The sequence below is a fragment of the Apodemus sylvaticus genome, chromosome 15 (genome assembly GCF_947179515.1).
Source record: "Apodemus sylvaticus chromosome 15, mApoSyl1.1, whole genome shotgun sequence".
Classification (NCBI taxonomy): domain Eukaryota; kingdom Metazoa; phylum Chordata; class Mammalia; order Rodentia; family Muridae; genus Apodemus; species Apodemus sylvaticus.
Genome location: NC_067486.1, coordinates 85,848,202 through 85,873,626, shown reverse-complemented (window position 1 = coordinate 85,873,626; position 25,425 = coordinate 85,848,202). Strand labels below are relative to the sequence as shown.

The 25,425-nt window shown below is 38.9% G+C and overlaps 1 protein-coding gene across 3 annotated transcripts; it reads right to left on the bottom strand.

Annotated features, from left to right (window-relative positions):
- Positions 1-202: 202 nt before the first annotated feature.
- Positions 203-25,425, bottom strand: Ube2v2 (ubiquitin conjugating enzyme E2 V2). 3 transcript variants are annotated; one of them, XM_052158498.1, is made up of 5 exons: positions 25,376-25,425; positions 14,508-14,656; positions 12,434-12,559; positions 2,383-2,503; positions 937-1,084 (listed from the first exon to the last, which is right to left on the bottom strand). In XM_052158498.1, exons 1-5 carry the CDS (start codon positions 25,389-25,391, stop codon positions 1,035-1,037), a joined length of 462 nt encoding a protein of 153 aa, XP_052014458.1. In that variant the 5' UTR covers positions 25,392-25,425; the 3' UTR covers positions 937-1,034. The 3 variants fall into 3 exon arrangements, with proteins under 3 accessions (XP_052014459.1, XP_052014458.1, XP_052014460.1); XM_052158499.1 differs by lacking the exon at positions 2,383-2,503 and having other exon boundaries at positions 203-1,084; XM_052158500.1 differs by lacking the exons at positions 937-1,084; positions 2,383-2,503 and adding an exon at positions 7,432-7,532.

The following is a 25,425-nucleotide window of genomic DNA, read 5'->3' as shown; positions in this document are numbered from 1 at the left end:
TATAAAATAGAATTTCAATGAAAATCTTTGATATTCTCTCAATATTTCTTATTTTGTCTTAAATGCAGTCTTATTTGCCAGCCCAGGCTGGCCAGGAACTTGCAATCTTCCTGCCTCTGCCAGTACCATGCCTAGCTTAATAACCACCAATTTTGCTACTTTGATATAGCATATATCAATGTAACAGAAATAGCACAGTCTCTGAAGACATATTCCATATTTTATTTACATTTTGAGACTAACTTTCATCTCAAAAATCACATATCCATACACCTATTTCCTTTTTGTTGACTTCACTTAAAACTTCTAAGCATGTTTTATTAAACAAAGACTGTAAACAAATTACCATGTCTGTTACATGTAATAAACGGGTACAGCTTTTAACAGAAATTCAAAATCCCAAACATCTTTTTATTATAAATACAGGTATCCAAACAATCCTGAACCTGTTTTTGATATGAATAGTAGTGAGCACCCACACCGCTTCAAGGATTAACACAATTGGTGACCATTCATTATATCTGCTACTTTAAACAATTCCAACTGCAGCTTTAAATATGATGGATAAAGCATGCCATTCCTTTTCTTCCTTCTTGAGACTTTACTTTTCAGAAAAACAAAGGTTTCCATGGCCATCTGAGCACTCTTTTGCCATGCTTCTGTCTTGAAAACCTGAATTCCATTTTGAGCACTTCAGGTTCATGTTTAAATGGCAGTGCTTTAAGAAGATAAAGAAAAATTGTGCTGCACTTCTCTTGTTACCTGAAAACATAATAGGTGTACCTATATTAAATATATTCTTACAACTGTCCAGGTCATGTTTACCAGCTGTAATTCTTTTACTTAATGTGTGGGTATTTTGCATGGTGATATTTAATCAAGACATTAACATGAGTAGAAGGTTGTTGATTTAAGACAAGTTTGAGATCCACTAAAATTAGTTGTTGTATGTCTGTCCTTCTGGTGGCTGTGGAAGCTTCATATTTTCTTTGGACATCATAAGACGTCTTAGCTCTTGAAGTACAACTTTAATGCTATAGGAATTTTGCCATTTTGCTAATACTGGTATGCTCCGTGCATCCACCTGAGAGAGGAAGAGAAAAGAGACAATAAACTACCAAGTGTAAAGTACTGCATACCATAGCCAGTCATAGTGGAGCACACCAGAACAAAAGATAAAATAGAATCATCAAATTCAAGTCAGTCTGGGCTAGATAAGGAAACTGCCTTTAAAAAAATTAATAGTACTATTAATGATGATAATGTTCCATTTACCAATATTTTAAATATAATTTAACAAGAATGCTACACTTCACCAGATCCCCCCAGAAGCTCCTGGGGACTAGACCACCAACCAAATAGTACACATGGATGGACCCATGGCTTCAGCTGCATATGTGGCAGAGGATGGCCTTGTTGGACATCAAAGAGAGAAGAGGCCATGGGCCTTAGGGAGTTTGATGCCGCAATGGAGGGCAATACCAGGGCTGAAAGATGGGAGTGTGTGGATGGATAGAGGAGCGCCCTCATAGAGGCAGGGGGAGAATAGGAAAGGGGATAGCATTTGAAATGTAAATAAAATATTCACTAAAAGGTGAAAAAAAGAGATTATTTACAAGGATGTTTATAATGTTCATCACTTATTCCTAGTCCAACCTATTGTGTAACCAACTCTCCAAATATGTCTGATTATGAGGCAAATTCTTAGTCACAATAAAGCAACAATTTTATTTGATCCTAAAAAAATAATGCTATACTATGAAATTATAAATTTAAAATGTATATTATAACATTAAGGTTCAGGATTAATGTATTTTAAAATTATATATTTTAAAAGATATTCTTAAACAAGATTTTAAGTATTTTCTATTACTTTACAATGAACATCTTACTACCAGAATTTCTATGTGCATATAAATATTACATTAAATAACGATTTTGTAATCATTTATAAATCCTTCCAGCTGATTTAAGACAAATCTACTAATATTAAGTCCGAACACTCCTTTCTATTTCTAATGAAACTAAGAGGAAGAAAGGTTGAACTTGTGGATGTGATTATCTTATACACAGACAACTGTAAGAATAACATTTAAGAAAACTAGTGGAGGCCAGGAATGATGGTGCACATCTTAATCCCAGCATTCAGGAGGCAGAGCCAAGCAGATCTCTGTGATCTGGATGCCAGCACGGTCTATACAATGAGTTCCAGGCCAGCCAGGAATACCTTGTCTCAAAAGCAAAGGGGGAGAGAGACAGAAGGGGAATGGTCAAGAGGATGGAAACAGGGAAAGGAAGAGAAAAAGAAGAAAGGGAGAAGAGAGAAGAGGAAGCAGGATGGTGGGTAGGGGAGAAACTACTAAAGCTAGTAAGATCAATTACCATAAATGGAGAAACCAAGGTATTCCACGACAAAAACAAATTTACACAGTATCTTTCCACAAATCCAGCCCTTCAAAGGATGATGAATGGAAAACACCAACAAAAGGAGGGAAACTTCACACTAGAAAAGGCAAGAAATTAATCTTCTTTTAACAAACCAAAAAGAAGAGAGCCACATAAACATAACTCCACCTCTAATAACAAAAATAACAGGAAGCAACAATCATTTCTCCTTAATATCTCTTAATATCAATGGACTCGATTCTCCAATAAAAAGTCATAGGCTAACAAACTGGATACAGAAACAGGACCCAACATTTTGCTGCATACAGGAAACTCATCTCAGGCACAAAGACAAACACTACCTCAGAATAAAAGGCAGGAAAACAATTTTCCAAGCAAACGGTTCCAAGAAACAAGCTGGTGTCGCCATGTAATAAAATCGACTTTCAACCTAAAGTTATCAAAAAAGATAAGAAAGGACACTTCATACTCACCAAAGGAAAAATCTACCAAGATGAACTCTCAATTCTAAACATATATTCTCCAAATATAAGGGCACCTACATTCCTAAAAGAAACTTTACCAAAGCTCAAAGCACACATTGCACCTCACACAATAACAGTGGGAGACTTCAACACCCCACTCTCATCAATGGACAGATCAGGGAAACATAAACAAAACAGAGACACAGTGAAAGTAACAGAAGTTATGAACCAAATGGATTTAACAGATATCTATAGACATTTTATCCTAAAACAAAAGAATATACCTTCTTCTTAGTACTTCACAATTCTCAGCATATACTCAGTCACAAAACAGACCTCAATAGATTTAAGAAAACTGAAATAATCCTATGTACCCTATCAGATCACCACGGACTAAGGCTGGTCTTCAATAACAACAAAAACAGCAGAAAGCCCACATGTACATGGGAACTGAACAACATTCTACTCAACAATAACTTGGTCAAGGAAGAAATAAAGAAATTAAAGACTTTTTAGAATGTAATGAAAATGAAGGCACAACATACCTAAACTTATGGGATACAATGAAAGCAGTGCTAAGAGGAAAACTCACAGCTCTGAGTGCCCCCAAAAGGAAACTGGAAAGAGCATATACTAAGAGCTTATTAACACAGCTGAAGGCTCTAGAACAAAAAAGAAGCAAATACACTCAAGAGGAACAGGAAATAATCAAACTCAGTACTGAAATCAACCAAGTAGAAACAAAAAGAACTATACAAGGAATCAACCAACAAGAGAGATAAACCAGGAGCTGGTTCTTTGAAAACACCAAGAAAGATAAACCCTTAGCAAAACTAACCAGAGGGCACAGAGACAGTCTCCAAATCAGCAAAATCAGAAATGAAAAGGGAGACATTAACAACAGATACTAAGGAAATCCAAAAATCATCAGATCCTACTACAAAAGCCTAGACTCAACAAAAGTGGAAAATCTAGATGAAATGGACAATATTCTAGACAAAATCCAGGTACCAAAGTTAAATCAGGATCAGATCTAAACAATCCCATAACCCCCTAAAGAAATAGAAGTAGTCATTAATAGTCTCCCAACTAAAGCCGGGCAGTGGTGGCGCACGTCTTTAATCCCAGCACTTGGGAGGCAGAGGCAGGTAGATTTCTGAGTTGGAGGCCAGCCTGGTCTGCAGAGTGAGTTCCAGGACAGCCAAGGCTATACAGAGAAACCCTGTCTCGAAGAGAGAAAAAAAAAAAAGTCTCCCAACTTCAAAAAGCTCAGGACCAGATGGGTTTAATGCAGAGTTTTATCAGACCTTCAAAGAAAACCTAATACTAATACTCTTCAAACTATTTCACAAAATAGAAACAGAAGGAATACTACCCAATTTGTTCTATGAAGCCACAATTACTCTGATACCTAAACCACACAAAGACCCAACAAAGAAAAAGAACTTTACACCAAATTTCCCTTATGAATATCGATGCAAAAATGCTCAATAAAATTCTTGCAAACCGAATCCAAGAACACATCAAATCAATCATTCACCATAATCAAGTAAGGTTTATCTCAGGGATGCAGGGATGGTTCAATATACGGAAATCCATCAATGAAATCCACTACATAAACAAACTCAAAGAAAAAACTCACATGATCATTTCATTAGATGTTAAGGAAGCATTTGACAAAATCCAACACCTTTTCATGATAAAAATCTTGGAAAGATCAGGAATTCAAGGCCCATACCTAAACATAGTAAATACAATATAGAGCAAACCAGTAGACAACATCAAACTAAATGGAGAGAAACTTGAAGCAATCCCACTGAAATCAGGGACTAGACAAGGCTGTCCACTCTCTCCCTACCTGTTCAATATAATACTTGAAGTCAGAGCAATTGGACAACAAAAGGAAGTCAAAGGGATACAAATTAGAAAGGAAGAAGTCAAAGTATCACTATTTGCAGATGATGATAGTATACTTAAATGACCCCAAAAATTCCACCAGAGAACTCCTAAAGCTGATAAACAACTTCAACAAAGTGGCTAAATATAAGATTAATTCAAACAAATCAGTAGCCTTCCTACACTCAAAGGATAAGTAGGCTGAGAAAGTAGGGAAATGACACCTTTCACTATAGCCACAAATAATATAAAATACCTTGGTTTGACTCTAACCAAGCAAGTGATCTGTATGACAAGAACTTCAAGTCTCTGAAGAAATTGAAGAAGATCTCAGAAGATGAAAAGATTTCCCATGCTCATGGATTGGCACGGTTAATATAGTAAAATGGCCATCTTGCCTAAAGCAACCTACAGATTCAATGCAATCCCCATCAAAATTCCAACTCAATTCTTCATAGAGTTAGAAAAAACAATTCTCAAATTCATCTCAAAGAACTCAAGAAGTTAGATTCCAGAGAACCAAATAACCCTATTAAAAAATTGGATACAGACCTAAAGAAAGAATTGTCAACTGAGGAACACTGAATGGCTGAGAAGCATCTAATGAAATGTTCAACATCCTTAGTGATCAGGGAAATGCAAATCAAAATAACCCTGAGATGCCACCTCACACCAGTCAGAATGGCTAAGATAAAAAACTCAGCTAATAGCAGGTGCTGGCGAGGATGTGGAGGAAGAGGAACACTCCTCCACTGCTGGTGGGATTGCAAGCTGGTACAATCACTCTGGAAATCAGTCTGGAGGTTCCTCAGACAACTGGACATAGCACTACCTGAGGAACCAGCTATCTATCACCCTGCGTAAAACTCACATCCAAGTGGATCAAAGACTTCAATGTATAATTGGATACACTAAATCTATTAGAACAGAGAGCAGGCAATAGCCTTGAATAGTCTCTGGTACATCTTTCTGAACAGAACACCAATGGCCCAAGCTCTAAGATAAACAATTGATAAATGGGGCCTCAAAAAACTGAAAAGCTTCTGTAAAACAAAGGACACTTCCATTAGGACAAAAGAGCAATCTACAGATTGGGAAAGGATCTTTACCAACCCTACATACGACAGAGGGCCAATATTCAAAATTTATAAAGAACGCCAAGAAGTTAGACTCCAACAACCCAATTAACTCATTGAAAAATGGGGAACAGAGCTAAACAGAATTCTCAATAGAAGAATCTCAAATGGCTAAGAGGCACTTAAAAGAAGTGTTCAACACCTTAGTCATAGGGGAAATGCAAATCAAAATGACTCTGAGATGCCATCTTACAACCATCAGAATGGCTAAGATCAAAAACTCAGACTATACATGCTGGCAAGGATGTGAAGCAAATGGAACTCTCTTCCATTGCTGGTAGGAGTGCAAACTTGGATAACCACTTTGGAAAACAATTTGGCAGTTTCTCAGGAAACTGGGAGTAGATAGATGTACATTAAGACCCAGCTATAAACAGTATAGGGGAATACCAGAACAGGGAAGTGGGAAGGAGTAGATGGAGGAACATGGGGAGGGAAGTGGGCTTATGGGACTTGCGGGGAGGGGGACCCAGAAAAGGGGAAATCATTTGAAATGTAAATAAAGAATACATCGAATTAAAAAAAAAAAAAGGACCCAGCTATAACTCCTGGGCATATACCCAAAAGATGCCCCATCATCCCACAAAGACACTTGTTCAACTATGTTCATAGCACCTTTATTCATAATAGCCAGAAACAGAAAAAAATCTAGATGTCTCTCAACTGAAAAATGGATAAAGAAACTGTGGTACATCTACACAAATCAAATTAAATGTGTAATATATACTATTTCGCCCGTATATGAAAAACTCTTACAACTAAATAAAAGTTAACAACCCAAATATATTATAATGAATGTATATGAATGTATAGGCTAAAGTAGATGCAGGCAGGCAGGCATCTGGTAAGATGTCTCTCAAAATTTCATTACTCTTATTTGAAGCCTTCCATCTGCTATGGACAAGCCTATAATTTAATAGTTCCCTGGAGCTGGCAAGATGGCTCAGTAAGTAAAGGCACTTTTGTCCTAAATTTAATCTCCATGATTCATATGATGAAAAGTGACTCCTGAAATTTGCTCCCTGACCTCATGCATGCTGTGGTAAAATTACAAACTACACACATGCACATGTTCACAAATTAATTTAACTTAAAACATATTTCTTTTAAATTTTTTAAACAGAGCTACATATAAAACAAATGCTTATACCTCAATATAGTTGGAAATTAAGCATTAAACCTTTGATGTCAGTCCCAGAATCTAAGCTATAAGCCTAGTCCCACTTCCAGATTATCTCTTGCTCTTACCATTTCTGAATGTGACTAGCTTCTAATGTAAACAATGTTTAAATATCACTTCTAACTTCAAGACATCTAGAGTTCTGTGCTGGCTAGTTTTTATGTCAACTTGACACAAGCTATATAGTCATTTGAGAGGGGACAGCTTCAACTGAGAAAATCCTTCAAAAAGATCAGGCTGTAGGCAAGCCTACAGGACCTTTTCTTAGGGATTGATGGTGGAGGGCCCAGCTCACTGTGGGCAGTACCATTCCTAGGCTGGTGGTACTGGGTTCTGTAAGAAAGCAGTGAGCAAACCATGTAGACTAGTCAGTCAACAGCATTCCTCCAGGGCCTCTGCATGAGCTCCTGCCTCCAGGTTCCGGATCCAAAGCCTTAGATGATTGGTTATCTGTTATATGGAAGAGTAAATGAACTTGCTTTTGGTCATGGTGTTTCACCACAGCAGAAAAAATCCTAAGGCAGGCCCATCTTGTCTCTGTCAAGTTTTATTCTCTTGCTTCTCAGACAAACATCATAAACAGTTTTGTTGCTAACTGTCCTATGAAGAGGTCTTTGTGGCAAGAAATTGTGGGTGGTTTCACAGCAATAGGCTCAAAAGGCTTTAAGAAAAGAAACCATATTGACCCACTACTATATGAGTGACCTTAGAACTGGCTCTGCCCTATATTGTACATTCAGTTAACACTGAAGGACGGGAGGGAAAGAGAGCATGAGAAAATAAATATCCCATCCTATCAAAATCTGCACCTTATCAGTCTATAATATAATCTCTAAAACTTGAGACCACACAGAATGAAACTCTGTAACACTATAGAGTGTAACCACATACAAGGAAGTTTTACTAAATAAATAAAAAACACAATTACTGTAATACCCACTGTGACCACTTGTGTATTTAATTTGAATTAGCCTCAAAAAACATAAAAGTATCGTTGCCCAATTACTAACAGTTAATCTGAAATTCTATTCACCAGTTGTAAAAATAACTATCCAGCCAATTATAGTGGTACATCACATGTTCCAACCAGGCCTGAATTACAAGGCAAGACCTCATCTCAAACAAAAACAAAACAACAAAAATCCTTATCTATAAAAAACTTGGAATCTAATACATTTCTCTTAACTATCTCCACCCCTGTAAATGCACATCTATATCCAAGCATTAAATCAGTTTTTGCTTTTCTATTTTCAAATCCCAAATGACAATAAAAAAGGTTTTTGAGAAAGTATATTGATGCGAAACTTTTTAAGATGTATGTATGTATGTATGTATGTATGTATGTATACAGCATTCTGCCTCAGTGTATGCCTGAAGTCCAGAAGAAGACACCAGATCCCATTATAGATGGCTATGAGCTACCATGCGGGTGCTGAGAATTGAACTCAGGTCCTCTGGTAAGCTCTGAGCAATCTTTCTAGCCCTCAATAAAATATTCGTCTACACAGCTAGTAGAATAGACACTGATACAACTCTTAAGCCTTGCAGTTCAACACACATCCCATTGCTAGATGTACTCCTCAGAAACATGACTCACACTACAACCAGGTAATAGTACCAATGAGTGAGAGCATCAAGGTCCTTCTGCTTTCCAGAGGAGCTGGAGCTTGGTCCCTAGTACCTACATAGTTCATGACCACCTCATTTGAGATGGGAAGATCCACCATACCTTACAACCCTTTCTGGTGATATCCAACACAAAGGTAAAGAAACATCATAGAAAGAAGCCTTTGGATTTTGCCTGCTTGCCTGCATTCTTGCTAGCGAGTACATCAATCCTGTAACTGAGACATTCCTTTCCTAGTATAAGAACCTAGTTCGTTAGGATTCCAACATAGATCTGAAGAATAGCAGCTTTCAATTCTAACACCACACTGAGACTGTTCAGACATCCAATTTCATGGACTACCAGATTCCTGGACTATCACAAGACAGTTATTGTTGGATTACCACTTGTAAGCCATTCAGTAAGTAAGCATTTTAAAATCCTAAAAACATTATTTTAAAAAATTAAGCTTGGCCATCTGCTAGCTTGTGGGCAGAGTGATGAGCATGGAGAGCCGGGTCCCAGCCTGGTAAGATGACATGGAGGCTTGCCATGAGGTAGCTATACCACATGACGGACCCACTCTCCTAAGCAGGTTCAGGGACTCTAACCTAAACACTAATTCCTATGAACATGAGCAGATTTCTCACTTGAGTTGTACTTTGTCTTACTCGTAACCTAGTAAAGTTTTGATGAACACAAGCCTAAGTGTTCAGTAAACAAACCCTGCAGGACTACAGTTTGATTTCTGGAGAACAGTTTAGCAATCAATATATAGTAAAGATTTTAAATATTCACAAAGAGTTTTCAGGGGTAGGGGTGCGGCACACAAAACTACATGAAAAAATAAATAATAAATAAACTCTGCAATGTGAATTATCTTAATACAACATTGAGAAAGAAGGGAATCAATGGACAGGGAAATGGAGAACAAGAAAAGGCAAAATGGATGAGTAATCAAACCCAAAGAGGGCTCACTAAAAACATTAAAAAAAAAAAGAAAGAAAGAAAAGAAAAAAGAACTGCGAGTGAGATGAAGATTATGAAAAAAGTCAAAACCACATATATTAAAATGGCTGTAAAGAGATAATTAGGTAACACTGTTGCCACATGGGTATATACAACTATCCTATATATTCTTAAATATCCTTCTCCCTTCTTTAACACTGATGCATTAACATCTTTTTTAACAAACTCTGCTGCATACTGACTCATCCTGAAAATGCTTTTTTTGACACAAATCAAGAATGGCAGGTTTTGTGTTGGGAAGATAGCTCAGTCAATAAAGTGCAAACTCAAGGACCTGAGTTCAATCCACAACACCCAAGTCAAAAAAAGCTAGGCTTGAGCACCGCACCTATATCCCCCCACGGGGATAGAGGAAGGGATGAGGGGGCAACTGGCCTAGCCACATCAGAAAACCTGTGGTTCAGTAAAAAGTTCAGAACAACTAAAGATGACAAGCTCTGGTTCTGTGAACATAAATGTACACACACACAACCAATCCCCTTCCAAACATTAAAGATACTTTTTTAAGATTTATTTTTACTTTTTAAAAAAATGTGATTTACATATTTTTATTTCATGTGCATTCACTTTATGATGGTTAGTGTTTGTAAACTTGAAACAGACTGGAGACATCTGGGAAGCGGGAACCTCAACCGAGGAAACTGCATCCATCAAACTGGCCTGTGTGCAAGTCTATAGGGCATTTCCTTAATTGGTAACTGATGGAGAGAGTTGTGGGCAGTGGCATCCCTGGGCAAGTAAGAACAGCAGCTGAGTCAGAAGAAACAGTGTTCTTCCACCGTTCTGCTTCAGTTCTTACCTTGAGTTCTTGCCCCAATTCCTCTCAGTGATGAATGTTTTCCAGAAGTGTCCAACAAAATTAAACCCTCTCCTCTCCAAGGAGGAGAACTCGTGGCATAGTGATAGAGCCTGACTCCAAACACAGTTGTAGAAAAAGACTAATATTTCCTGAATCTTCCTTTTCCCCTTTGCGCCAATCAGCCAGTCTCATCCGATGTAGAGCTGGGCTCCCACCAACAAGACAACAGCTACTCCCTGTGTGTTGGCCCTGCCCAGCTACATGGCCTTCATTTACATGTCCCTTTGTGTGGATACCAAGATTACTCTGTTTCTGGCAGTATTGGCGTAAACTTGTGGCTTTTAATAATACAAGAAAAGAGAACAGGAGAGAGAATGGATGTATACATACATAAAGTATTAGCAGCATGAAAATACTGATGAGGAGAGGGAGCACAGTCAGAGATGAATATACCAAGAGATGAACATATTGGTGAACAAGAATATACCAAGTGAAGAGTGCTGACCGCCTCACTTCCTGGTAGGACAGTCTACCCTACCATGATGCTGTTTTGCTTCATAACATGTTCTCTACATTGTAGAGTCTGCTCTTAATGTGGCACCCTAAGAGCATGAGTACAAAGTCCAACGAACCTAAGCAACAATCTAGTCATTAGAAATTCAGAGCCGGGCGGTGGTGGCGCACGCCTGTAATCCCAGCACTCTGGGAGGCAGAGGCAGGAGGATTTCTGAGTTCAAGGCCAGCCTGGTCTACAGACTGAGTTCTGGGACAGGGAGGGCTATACAGAGAAACCCTGTCTAAAAAAAACCAAAAAAAAAAAAAAAAAATCAGGTTATTCTTTTTGTTATCTGCTTTAATGTGTTAACCATGCGTGGTCTTGAGTATTCAAACAGAGATACACCTGTTCCTCAAATAAAAATTCCCTTTATGAATATTCATCCTTTTAATCTCAAATTAATATCTTAACTCTAAAATATAATTCATTCATTCTCTCTCTCTCTCTCTCTCTCTCTCTCTCTCTCTCTCTCTCTCTCTCTCTCTCTCTCTCGGCAAGGGGGAGAGGGTGCGGAGGGATTGAAACAGGGTTTCTCTGTGTAGCCCTGGCTGTCCTGGAACTCACTCTGTAGACCAGGCTGGCCTCAGAAATCTGCCTGCCTCTGCCTCCCAAGTGCTGGGATTAAAAAGGCATGCACCCCCATTGTCTGTGGAAAAGAACTAAGATTATTAATGCAATTAATGAAACTCTAAGAAAAGTGTTACCATAACTTGTAGACACCTGAAAATTTTAAGGCTAGGCTTAATGGTGGCTCTGTGCCAGTATTCCTGGCACTTAAAATGCTGAAGCAAGAGGTTGGGTCAAGTTCAAGGCTAGCCTGGACTAAAAACTAGAACTAATAAAAAGAATAATCTGAATTTCTAATGTGACTAGATTGCTTCTTATGTTCACGGACTTTGGCTACAGTGCATCATCTCGAAGAGGGTGAGAGGGGGGAAGACAATGCAAAACAAGACAAACCTGTTCCTCAAATAAAAATTCCCTTTATGAATATTCATCCTTTTAATCTCAAATTAATATCTTAACTCTAAAATATAATCTCAATCTCTCTCTCCTCTCTCTCTCTCTCTCTCTCTCTCTCTCTCTCTCTCTCTCTCTCTCTCTCTCTCTCTCTCGGCATGGGGGAGAGGGTGCGGAGGGATCGAGACAGGGTATCTCTGTGTAGCCCTAGCTGTCCTAAGACAAATTTTATCTTTTTTGTGCCAGGGCCAACTATGCAGCCCAGGTTAGTCTCAAATCCCAATCATCCTGCCTCTAGCTTCTGAGTGACAAACTTCATTAGTCTTTAGCTGAACAAAACTTAAAAACCCAACCTACATATTATATTACATTATATAAAAATAATTATTATCATAACTTACCATTCCACTGGAATTATTGATTCCATTCATATTAATTTTTGTTACAAATCTAACTGATGGAGGTGCTTCTGGGTATTTAGATCCACATTCTACTTTCAGGCTATATATTCTGTTTTCATAGTTTGTCTGGAAGGGTAGGGAAAAGAAAGGATAATCATAATGACAAAACTAAAATACTGCCCAACTGTTAAAAAAAGAAAAATACAGTATGAATATATTCTTTATGTTGCTTGTGATTGTGTAAAAATTTTATACAAAGTTATTTGAACCATATAGTTAGGAAAAATGCACCAAGCATACTTATAGTATGAAACTAAAACAATCATACAAAGTAAAATCAGAATAATCGAGTTCACTCTTGTGACACAAATGGTGCCTATAACAAATTACAAAGAAAAACCAATTTAAATTTAGATTTTGCTTTTTTAAAAAGGGTATACGAAAAAGACAAGTATGTGGCTTGTATCACACATACATTAAGGTTTTCGCCTTCCAAAGCAATCTCATTTGCTTCTATTATCTCAGTAATACTAACGGCAATGCTTCTTTTTATTCTCACATGGATTTGCTGGATAAAAACTTATGGTTCACTTTTCAGAGATGAGCAAGCAATTACTTTTATCAAAAGGAAAATCATGGCATGCCATCTTACAACAGTAGAACAGTTTCCCATTTTCCACTACTTATATTATTAATGAATTCTATAGTTATTAACCCCATTATCTGAATTAATGTACATGATACATTTACACATTATTTTCAAACATTGTTTCTATTTAATGGAGCTTAGCTAATACTGCTATTTTATAAAACAGGAATTTTAAGGCTATAGCTTATACTTCAAGGCTATTCAGGCCTCATTCTCAAAATTACCTTTTCTTTCTCATTACATTTTTTGTTCACTTAGTAGTATAGTACTAAAACAGGAAATTATATAAGTGAAAGGAACAAATTTAATATCTAATGATATCTGTATAAAACTAGGGAGAAAATAAGCCAACTCAAACATTCAGTTTTGATAAATAAAAGCTACTCTCAAGGAGATTTCAGATTTGTAAACTACTGTAATATGAAATGTATGAAACAAATTGGTAAATATTAACAAATACTTTGATATTTTGAAAGATCTCTATAAAACTCACCAAAAAAAAAAAAAAAAACCCTTCACACAAACCTGAGAAAGACATTAAGAACAAATGCACAAGAGATCAACAGTGATACTAGAAAATACTTAAGAATCTTAGTCAGTCGGTGGTGGTACACTCCTTTAATCCCAGGACTCAGGAGGCAGAGGCAACATATCTGTGAGTTCAAGGGCACCCAGATCTAGAGTGAATTCTAGGACAGCCAGGGCTACACAGAAACCCCACCTCAAAAAGAGGGGAAAAAAAAGAATTTTGTTTTGTTGTTGCTAAAAAACCCATGTTGTATGCATACTAATTTCACATGTTCTACCACTAAGTCTAGAAGTGTCTTCCTTGCTACTATATTTTATAAACTAGGGCACTGAGTATCCCAGGCCTGTTACACGTCAGAGTGCACAGCAATGTTTAATCACTGCACATCAATTTAGAGATGTTCCGTCACATAAGAGAGCAGGTAACATGCGCACACGCCCCACACATCCCTCCACTACCATGCTTTTCTTCCTCTCTGATATGGAATGTTTTCTATCCCTATCTCCACCTTGAAAATCCTACCAATCAGCAGTCCTTGATGGCCCATTGCAAAGGTAACTCCTAGCTCAACTTTCCTAAATTTATTCCAGGTAGAAGAAATACAGTGAACTTGCTCAGCCATATTAGAATCTAACACTTGAATGCTTTTCTTCTTTACTAAAACACAAACACTCTGGGGACAACCACCATGCCACTCTATCCCAGTGCTCCTGATAATCAAGCTTCTACACTTCCAACAGAAGGCATCCATAAATAAATGTACATACAATACAGAAAAATGAAGGAAGTCGTCCTGTCAAAAGTTCATAATTGCTTTTAATATCAATCAAATTAAATATTTACTCAAAATAAACAATAAATATTAACATTAAATATGTATACTTTATAGCACTGACCCTTGGTGGCCCAATAATCATGCCTGTCCACCTTGTGAGTGTCATGTCTTCATCATCTTCAAGGCCCCAGCTAACCGTACCATCACCCACTCCTTTTTGTCCTTCTTCAAGTTCTTCCAACAAGCGAAAATTACGAGGAACTTTAACTCCTATACAAAAAAAAGTCAATGTCAATATAAAAAACTCATAATTATTAAGAGATGCACGTTTAAATTAAACCTTTTGTAGATTAGTTTTACAAATTATTTCACCCAAAGGCAAACTTCCCCCAATTAAGAATTATGTTTCTGGAAATATCTGACTCAGTAGCGACCCCTCAAAATGAAAATGCCAGCCAGTGTCAGCTGTAAATACCTTCTTGGATAGGTGGGACTTTGTGTCCCTTCTCAATGCTGGGATTTTGTCTGGTTTGAACCTAAAGAGGTCTTGAACATACCGCCATGGTCTGTGAGGTCCTATGTGTCAGTTCTCTACTGGAGTATCACTGGATTTATCAATGACACTCCAGAGTAGTCACCATGCCCAAGAGTGGTAGACCAACACAACACAGACTCCATTTTTGTGTGCGGATGAGGTTTTTGTTTCTGCTAATTTTTTGTCTAGTTTTTGTTTTGTTTCATTTTTTGGTTTTTCAATTTTGCTTTTTGACACACTGAGAGAGAAACAGAAAGGCAGAGCGGAAAAGAATATGACAACAGGTAAGGGATGGGGAATATGAGAAAGGTTTAGGGAGAAAAAAGAATATGATCAAAATACACTGTTTAAAATTATAATTTTAGCTGGATGGTGGAGGTGCACGCCCTTAATCCCAGCACTTGGGAAACAGAGGCAGGTAGATTTCTGAGTTTGAGGCCAGCCTGGTCTACTCAGAGAAATCCTGTCTTAAAAAAAAAAAAGTGTGTGTGTGTGTGTGTGTGTGTATACACACATATATACACATATATTATGTGTACACATATATGTATATACACACATTTATTTAATGAAAATGCCACTAGAAAGCATTGTCAAACATAACCAATAAATAGTACTGAGCATGTATATAAATTCCTACTCAATCAGCTTTATACATATATTAATCATGAGGAAATTATAATAAAACAAACATTTTCCCATAGTTGATATTCTTAGCCAACGACATATAATTAATGGCAATACCAGACAGTTCAACTAGCAAATGATATACATGAAAATACACACACCAATAATTTTTATGAGAATTTAGAAAATTCGATTTTAGAAATTCAACAAAAGTTAAGGTTTTCTAGAATACTGAGGGCTCCTGACCCTGATCAGAGCATCTCTACAGCTGCCAGATAATCGCCACTCAACCACTACCTAGGGCCTTGAGTACCCAAACCATTCTACCACTAAACTATGCTCCCAGACCTATTAAACTACAGAAAACAAAAACTTTGCAATTAAATTAAAGCCATCCAGAAGCTGGAAAGAACCCAGATGTCCTTCAACAGAGGAATGGATACAGAAATACTCAATACTCAGAAATACTCCAATACTCAGCTATTAAAAATGATGACTTCATGAAATTTGCAGGCAAGTGGATGGAACTAGAAAATATCATTCTGACTGACAAAAGTGACAAAAGAATACACATGGTATGCACTCACTGATAAGAGGGTATCAGCCCCAAAGCTGGAATACTCAAAATACAATTCACAGACCACATGAAGCTCAAGAAGGGAGACCAAAGTGTGGATGCTTTGGTCCTTCTCAGAAGGGAGAACAAAATACTCAAAGGAGGAAATACGGAGACAAAGTATGGAGTAGAGACTGAAGCAAAGGCCATCCCAGAGACTGCCCCACCTGGGGATCCATCCCATATACAGTCACCAAATCTACACACTATTGTGGATACCAACAAGTGCTTGCTGACAGGTGCCCAGTAACTAATAAATACAGAGGCAGATGCTCGCAGACAACCATTGGACTGAGCACGGGAGCCCCAATGAAGTAGATGGAGAAGGGACTGAAGGAGCTGAGTGGGTTTGCAGCCCCATGGGGGGGGGCAACAGTGTCAACCGGCCAGACGCCCCCCAGAGCTCCCAGACACTGGACCACCAACCAAAGAGTACACATGGAGGAACCCATGGTTCCAGCTGCATATGTAGCAACAGATAGCCTTGTTGGGCATCAATGGGAGGTATCCATGCTCGCTCCAAAGAGCACCTCTTAATATGTTTATTAATCTTTATAAATCTAAAATGACATCAACTACGTAAGAGTCCACAGAAATGCCAAACACTAAAATGTGACTTAGAATTGAACTAGACAAAATGAAAAATCAAAATTCAAATCAGACTTGGAACATTTGAAACATGTGAACTATAACTTCAAGAGTCAAGTCAAAGGACTTCCAACTTAGATGACTTGCAAAGTGCATCACACTTTGGTATAGGCAATGTATTAAGACTTAATCACACTGAACCTATTCCTGTAAAGACTTGATGCCCCAGAGAAAGGGGATGCAAGGGTGGAGTGGAGTAGGGGTAGAGGGTTAGGAGGGGAGATTGGGGGAGCACCCTCTCATAGGCAGAGGGAAGGGAATGATAAAATCTTAGAAGGGGACCAGGAAGGGGGGCAAATGTGGAATGTAAATAAAACATTTTTTTTTAAAAAGACCTAATCACAGGGGCTGGAGAGATGGCTCAGCAGTTAAGAGCACTAACTGCTCTTCCAGAGGTCCTGAATTCAAATCCCAGCACCCACATGTTGGCTCACATCCATCTATAATGCAATCTGATGCCCTCTTCTGATGTGTCGGAAGACAGCTACAGTGTACTAACATATAATAATAAATAAATAAATCTCTAAAAAAAAAAAAACCTAATCATATAATTGTTATTATGATAGCTACAAGGATTCTATAGCTACAAGGACCATCTCTATCTACAGCACCCTAAAAGTACATGGATTATTCTTTCACAAATCTATTTGTTATATATTAATACCACTAGATAAACAGGAATTAAGTCTCCATTATGTTAGTGAATTTGGACATAACAAATCTTTAGGATTCTTTCACTTCAGAATGGCAAATTAAAAGCAGCAAAATATTACCATGTAAGATTGTACTTGAGCAAATTTATTTTCTCGTTAAGTCACTGACATAGAGCCAATACCACAGGAAATGATGACAATAAAATAGGTACCTAGTTACAAATCTGTTAAACTTAACAGCAAATACTTTTTTTTTCTCTCAATATTTGTGCACCAACCTAAACCAAGTGTAGCTGAGACTGAACACTGAAACAAATGCTTCCCCTAAGACCTTAAAACGCAACGACCTAATCAGGTAGCGGATTCATTCACCTACGAAGCCCCAAACTGTCTGTGTATGCTATAGAGGTGAGACAGAGAAGCTCAAGGAAGGACCCAGCAGTAGCTTAGCGTGCTCCAGTAACACGCCCAAAAGTGCTTACTGCAAAACTATGAAGGGCGCTTTCCTTAGAATAAAGTAGGGACACAGACACGGGATAAAGACACTCTGGCTTCTCCTAGTTCTAATTTCTCAGTAAAATTAGGAATTATACATCCTTTAAAAGCCATAGACGTGAGGTCTTAGAGCGAAGACTACTGACTGGTTATAACTGCTCTTCTAGATAATCCACGTCTATATGAAACAAAATAAACAGCTATTCCTCCAAATCACTGTTTATGAGGTAAAACACTTCAAAAATAAATGAGTGTTCAACAGCAAGCATTTCCTGTGAGGAAATTGCCTGTCAGTCCTGTTTAGTAAATGGCAGCTTGTTTCTTCCTTTTTTTGTTTGTTTGTTTTTTTGGATTTGGTTTTTTCGTGACAGGGTTTCTCTGTATAGCCCTGGCTGTCCTGGAACTCACTCTGTAGACCAGGCTGGCCTCGAACTCAGAAATCCGCCTGCCTCTGCCTCCCAGAGTGCTGGGATTACAGGCGTGCACCACCACCACCCGGCAAATGGCAGCTTGTAATCTGGTGATATGATACTAGCACAATAACAGTATACTAATCTGTGTACTCTACTTTTCAGTAACATTTCAGTCACTACACTGAAAGACCTATGGCACAATTACAGTATGTCCAAACAACAGATGGCTGCAACATGCCTGATTATTAGCTATACTGCTGTTTTTAATATGAAGCCACACTTCAAATCTTAAGGTGAAGTCAGATTTCAGCCACTCTGTCACATGGTAATAATCATGCATAATCATTCTCACGAGGTCATCAATTAGAAAATGAAGAGCAAGCTAGGCTATAAAGCACCTATCAAAACCCAGTGATGCCTTAGGGGCTCTAAGGATGACACCCACACAACAGAGAATGAGGATGACAAACGCACAGTAACATCTTCATCCCCTAAAGCAAGACAATAGAGGCAAAGGATGACTGTGGCCTAAGAACGGCAGCAAGTCCTCAAGAGTTCAAAGCCTGAGTCCTCAGAGGGACTCACCTTCTGCCAGGCAAAGTAGGGTGCACTGGGTGGTGCAGGAAGGGGGCAAAGAAAGGACCCGAGTACAAGCTTCCAACAGAAGGGAAACGAGAGAAAACAAGAACAGTGACGGGGCTCGGAAAGCTAGGCTCACATTTTCTAGCTGGCCCAGTGGGCTTTCTGACAGACAGACTGGAAAGAGCAGTAGGAACTCAGATAAAAAAGGCACGGTGATTACTGAGCTTTGTAAATGTAATAAATCTAGTTATCTGTGTACCTGAAGTGAAAGCAAATGACAGAGATGGGAAACACTGCAAAGGATATTATCTGAGAAAGAATTTCTATCTCGAATAAAGAACGTCTCCAACTAAATTAAAAACAAGAATAAGAAGCCCAATTTTAGCATAGTCAAAGAACTGACCATAGTGACACATGCCTATAATCCCAGAATTTGGTCAGTAAAGCCCAGAGGATTGAGAGTTCAAGACTAACTGGCAAAATGTCTCAGTAGATAAAGGTGCTTGCTACCAAGCTTGCCACACAAGTTGATCCCTAAACTCCACATAATAGAAGGAGACAATACAACTCCCCACAAGTTATCCTCTGACCTCCACATTCATGGTGTGGTAGAAATGGACAGACAGATACACACACACACACACACACATACACACACACACACACACACAAATGTAACAAATAAATGTTTAAAAATATTTCAGCTGTGCAGTGCCTTTAATCCCAGCATTTGGGAGGCAGAAATTCAACACCCCAACAACTTAAGGGCAGTTTTAGGAATTACAGTCTTTCCTCAGGTGTCCCCAGTTGTGGTGACTGAAAAGGCTGTGGGTGAAGGAAAGCTGCTTACCTTATAGGAAACACAGCACTACAGAGAAAGGGCCACACACCTTAATAGGGCTCTATCTCCTACTTTCCACCCTCCCCCAAATGTCATCAAATTATGAATACATCAATGGATTAACCCATTGATTACATCAAAGTCAATCAACTCTCAATGACTGGATCTGCCAAACAGCCATCAAGCCTCTCAATACATGAGCCTTTGACAAGGGTAGTCATATTCAAGCCATAACAGAGTGAAAAAGGTTACTATAAAGAGCATGATTCCACCCATATGAAAAGACAGAATAATCTGGAAGCTGCTAGATACTGGAGGAAGGAGGATAGTGCTAGTGTGTTTAGAATTACTTCCTAAGAAACTGTTCACACTGGGGACGTGTCCTGGAAAAAGCACTCTAACACCAACGTGAGTGGAAGACAGAGGCCAGCAATGGAGAGCAGTCAGGACAGCTCCTGGAAGGCCTCAGTGTCAGGACCACGTCACATTATCTGAAACCACAGGGTAGAGAGAGGCTGACACAAGCTTATGTCAGCAAGCTGTAAGGGCAGTGGTCCTTCAAGTAGCAAGTTAAGTCATGAGTGATAAATAGCCAATACAAGCAGTGCTTAAAATTAAAGCACTAAATAAATCAATAAATCCGCATCTGACTGGCCTTTTTCTTTTAACCTTATTCTACTTCATATACCTCTGAATATACCAAACTCCAATAAGCTGTACTCATTATATAGATGTAAATAATTTACATCTCAACTTGGCTTAAAAGACAGATCTGTAACATACTATTACAACTATCATTTCAACATGTGTAAAAACTGTACAGATGACAAAAAGATTTCTATAGTCTGAATACTTGCTAAGTTCCAACTTAAACTGAAAACATTCTCACACAAATGAAGTACACTCTGTAAACAATACACCACTCCCAAACCTGATCCTGACGGCTTATCATATAGTTCACATTTAGTTCACAGTAGTTCTCAAACAACAAATCTTATTATTCTAGTCAACATGTTTTCCACCTACCTGTAAGTTTTATGTTAAACAGTTACCAAAATAATTCCTAAGTGAGTGTTTCCATAGTTATGTTTCCCTTGCTATGAATGGCTGCCATCTGCATGGATTTCTGTAAGCACAGTGTAAATAACACCAACCCCAACTAACCCAAACTTGTGCTACCATACTATGCTATCATTACATATGCATGTGTGTATGTGAAGGCCAGAGGTCAACATCTAATGTCTTTCTCAACAGCTTCTGCACATTTTGAGACAGTGCTTCCTACTGAACTTGGAGCCTGGTTAGTGTGGTTGGTCAACGACCTCTAAAATCTACCTGTCTTGCCCACACCGTGGGTTACAGATGGACATCACCTGCATTCCTAGCTCTATGTAGGGTCTGGAGATCTTAATTCAGGTCCCCAGATGAACTTTATGGACTGGAAGAAAAAAGAAGAAAAAAAACTAGGTAGCAAAGGATGACCCTGAGCTCCAGATTCCCCTGCCTCCACCTCCCTGGCAACTTCATCCACACAAATGAGAAAAAAGGGTTTTAAGGAAAGAATGATTTCAGATAGGCCTCATCTACAGACCTGTAACCGCTGCTGTGTGGAAGGTTTAGGCAGGAGAACCATACGTTCAAGGAATGGTCAGGCAAATTAAAAAGTAAAGAGTGGTGGGAACATAGCAGTAGGTCGAGTACCTAGCATATATGAGATTCCCTAAATTCCATCCTAGTACCCATAACTCCAAAGGTTAGATGCCATAGTACTAAAACCTTCCACCCAGAAACCTCGAGATAGAGGGGGAGGGGAGGGGAGGGGAGGGGAGGGGAGGGGAAGGGAGGGAAGGGAAGGAAAGGGAAGGGAAGGGAAGGGAAGGGAAGGGAAGGGAAGGGAAGGGAAGGAAGAAGGGAAGGAGGAAGGGAAGGGAAGGAGGAAAGGAAGGAGGAAGGGAAGGAGGAAGGGAAGGAGGAAAGGAAGGGAAGGGAAGGGGGAAGGGAAGGGAAGGGAAGGGAAGGGAAGGGAAGGGAAGGGAAGGAGGAAGGGGAAGGAGGAAGGGAAGGGAAGGAGGAAGGGAAGGGAAGGAGGAAGGGAAGAGAAGGAGGAAGGGAAGGGAAGGAGGAAGGGAAGGGAAGGAGGAAGGGAAGGAGGAAGGGAAGGGAAGGAGGAAGGGAAGGGAAACTAATGTCCTTACTATGCTTGCTATGTCGATTATTAATTTTACTATTTTTTCACCTTTGTAGTCAACCAGGGCTTTTAAAGTCTTGACATTTTCAAAGATCTAGAGTAACTTTTTCATTTAACTAATAGCTTTGAACAAGTTTCATAGTCATTTTTACTTCCCCAAACTACTCTGTAGATAAGGGATTGTCTGTATAATGAGACTGTATTATTTGTTCATAGTATCAAGAGTTTACCAAGAACATATATATATCAAGAACAACAACAAAATCTACTAAAGCGGCAATGAAAGTCTGAGGAAGAAAATACACTGAAGTTCAACTTTTCCATCATTTAGTTCTGAGACTCAAGGAACTGCCCTCCAGTACTCCTTGTGAGCACTAGCATATACACACATAAGAAAACAAGAACTGAAGCCGGGTAGTGATGGTGGTGGCAGTGGCGGCGCAGGCCTGTAATCCCAGCACTCTGGGAGGCAGAGGCAGGCGGATTTCTGAGTTCAAGGCCAGCCTGGTCTACAGAGTGAGTTCCAGGACAGCCAGGGCTACACAGAGAAACCCTGTCTCAGGGAAAAAAAAAGAAAAGAAAAGAAAAAAACAAGAATTGGTAATTAAGTGGCAGGCCTAGAGTATAGAAGTCTAGAGCAGTTGGGAAATCAGGATACTACCACACTAGTCTTTCTATACATCTTTTTTTTCCTTTTAAAGATTATTTTATGTATGTGAGTACACTGTTGCTGTCTTCAGACACACCAAAAGAGAGCATTGGATTCTATAACAAATGGTTGCAAACCACCTTGAGGTTGCTGGGAATTGAACTCAGGACCTCTAGAAAAGCAGCCAGTGCTCTTAACCACTAAGCCATCTCCAGCCCCAACATTAGTCTTTCTAACATACACAACTCTGACCACTTCTGAAAAGAGTAATTATTTTTCTTTGGTTGTTTCCTGACCTTACACAGACCTACAAAAGGGGGGAGGGGGGGGAATCTCATTAAGCCTCCCATGTATCTGCATTCAAAGAAACTATAGTCCCATCAAGCATTAATATAAACTAAGTGAATTTTTTTCAATGTCATGTTACAATATAATGCAGAACCTAAAAAGAGCTCTTAAGACCAAAAGAGGACCTAAAGTAAAAACTAAAAATATAAATATAGTAAACATGTTGACATCTTAGATCTTTAATTTTGACAAATGTGACACACTATGCTAACAAAGGAAGACAACTGAATGTACACCATCTTCACGATTTTTCTGTAAATCTAAAACTATGACAAACAAAAAAATGTTGGGTTTTTGTTTACTTTTGAGACAGGACCTTACTACCTAGCTTAGGCTAACCTTATATTGCCCAGGCTCATCAGGGATTCACAATCCTACCTCAAAGCTGGGATTATAGGAATGCATGACCACAGAACACACAGAACTTCCCTACAGTAAATTACAGTAACTGAATCAAATGAAATCTTTAATCACAGACACTAAATATTAATAAACATCTTTCTCGAGTAATGCTTAAGCTAAATTCTGTGAAATCCTCTTGACTTAAGGAAAGAAAGGAGGAAACTTCAGACATACTTCCATCTGAGAAGGAACTGAGAGTGTAAAAGCATAATTTATCTAGGAAGGAATATATGAAAGTCAGTGTCTAAAATAGAATAAAGCTCATCCTTTGTGCAATACTCCAAATTCAGTTATTCATGATAGAGAGAACACTGGATTATAATCTTGCTTCTATTCCTGAAGTGTTATGTGTAACTTTTTACTTCTTCCATTTCTCGATTTTCTAAGAAGGAATTCTCAATCTAATTTGAATTATTTTCCTCCAAACTTTATCCAGTTAGAGTTCAAGGCCATCCTGGCTACATGGGACACTGACTTGAAAATAAATAAATAAATAAGCTCCATTTTCTAAAATGTATTTTAATTATACCAAAGTTCCCATTTCCTTGGTCTAAAACCAGTGAAAATAACAAACAGGATACAGAGATCTAATATGCAATACATGTGCAAATAATCCAAAACTTATTTATAGTATACACTAAATTCCCAAAATCAAAACAGTTTGTCAAAAAGTATGTGCCACTCATATTATCTAATTGCTGCTCTTTTCAAAATACTTAACATTTTTTCATATGAGTAGGTGTTAAATATGTTTCAAAAAACAAATGTGGTCTGGAAGGATGGCTCAGAGGTTAAGAGCACTAATTGCTCTTCCAGGGGTCCTGAGTTCAATTACAGTTGGCTCACAGCCATCTGTAATGGAACCCAATGCCCTCTTCTGGTGTGCCTGAAGACAGCTACAGTGTACTCATATATATATATATATAATAATTTTTTTTAAAATGCAATCACTAATTGACATTTTTCATATTATAATATACCATTGTATTAGTTCAATTTTAAGGTAGTGAGCACAACTCTTGAAAATCATGGTCCCGTTAATAAGCACATATATTTCAAATAACAAGAGATTAAAGTTTGTAACATTAAAATATCACTTTTTAAATATTAGACAGCTCTGATCAGACAACTGATGTATTTTCCAGAGGTAGAATTGTTAAAGATTTACTGTCTATGGCACTTATACACATAAAGGTAATATTTAAACAGTATGAAAAATGTATAAGAAGGCATTACCTTGAAATGTAACAATCACAACATCCACTCAACCTCTTCCATTTCTACAACCTAGATTCAATAAGAACTAGGAAAAAATAAATCTTATGAACCATCATTTTTAAATGCTAAAACTCAACACTTTCAAGCTGTTTTAACTTAACATGTTTTTAAGTCATCAAATTTCTAATCCCTGTCAACACTTAAATTTCAAGTTTCTGCTCATAGGATACGAACACCGTACATTGTAGATAGGAGCAGAACCTTATCTAAGGTACCAACAGTCCTGAAATTAGCTTTCTTGTTCAGTGTACTGTAGTTTTTTACTTAAATGTGAAAACAAAACAAAACACGCATTCGGCCAGCTAAGAAAACCACCGCTTTCTTATTCTGAACAGCAGCCGCCCATCCTCCCGGTTAGTCCTGCCCTCCCGCACGTGTCTGCTGGACTCCCAGCCGAGATCCCCGGCTCCATCCAGGATGCCTTTCCGCCACTGCCTCGTTGACGGGCAAAGCCGCCGCAGCCCGGGCCGCCCCGGCACACTCCACCCACAGCTCAGCTGCGGCGCCCCGATCCGCCGGGACGCCCGCAGGGCCGCCGCGGGCCGGGGGCGCGCGGGCTCCCCGCACCGCACGCTCGGACACACGCGGGCCGACCTCCCAGCCGCCCGCCCCACCCTGCCCCTCGCGTGGCCCTGTGCACTGCGCACCCGCAGTCCCGCGCGGCCCGCCGTTCAGCCAGCAGCGGGAGCGCGGCCGACCGGGACAGGAACCGACCTGTGGAGACCGCCATCTTCTCCTGCTGCCAGACGCACCGCCGCACGCAG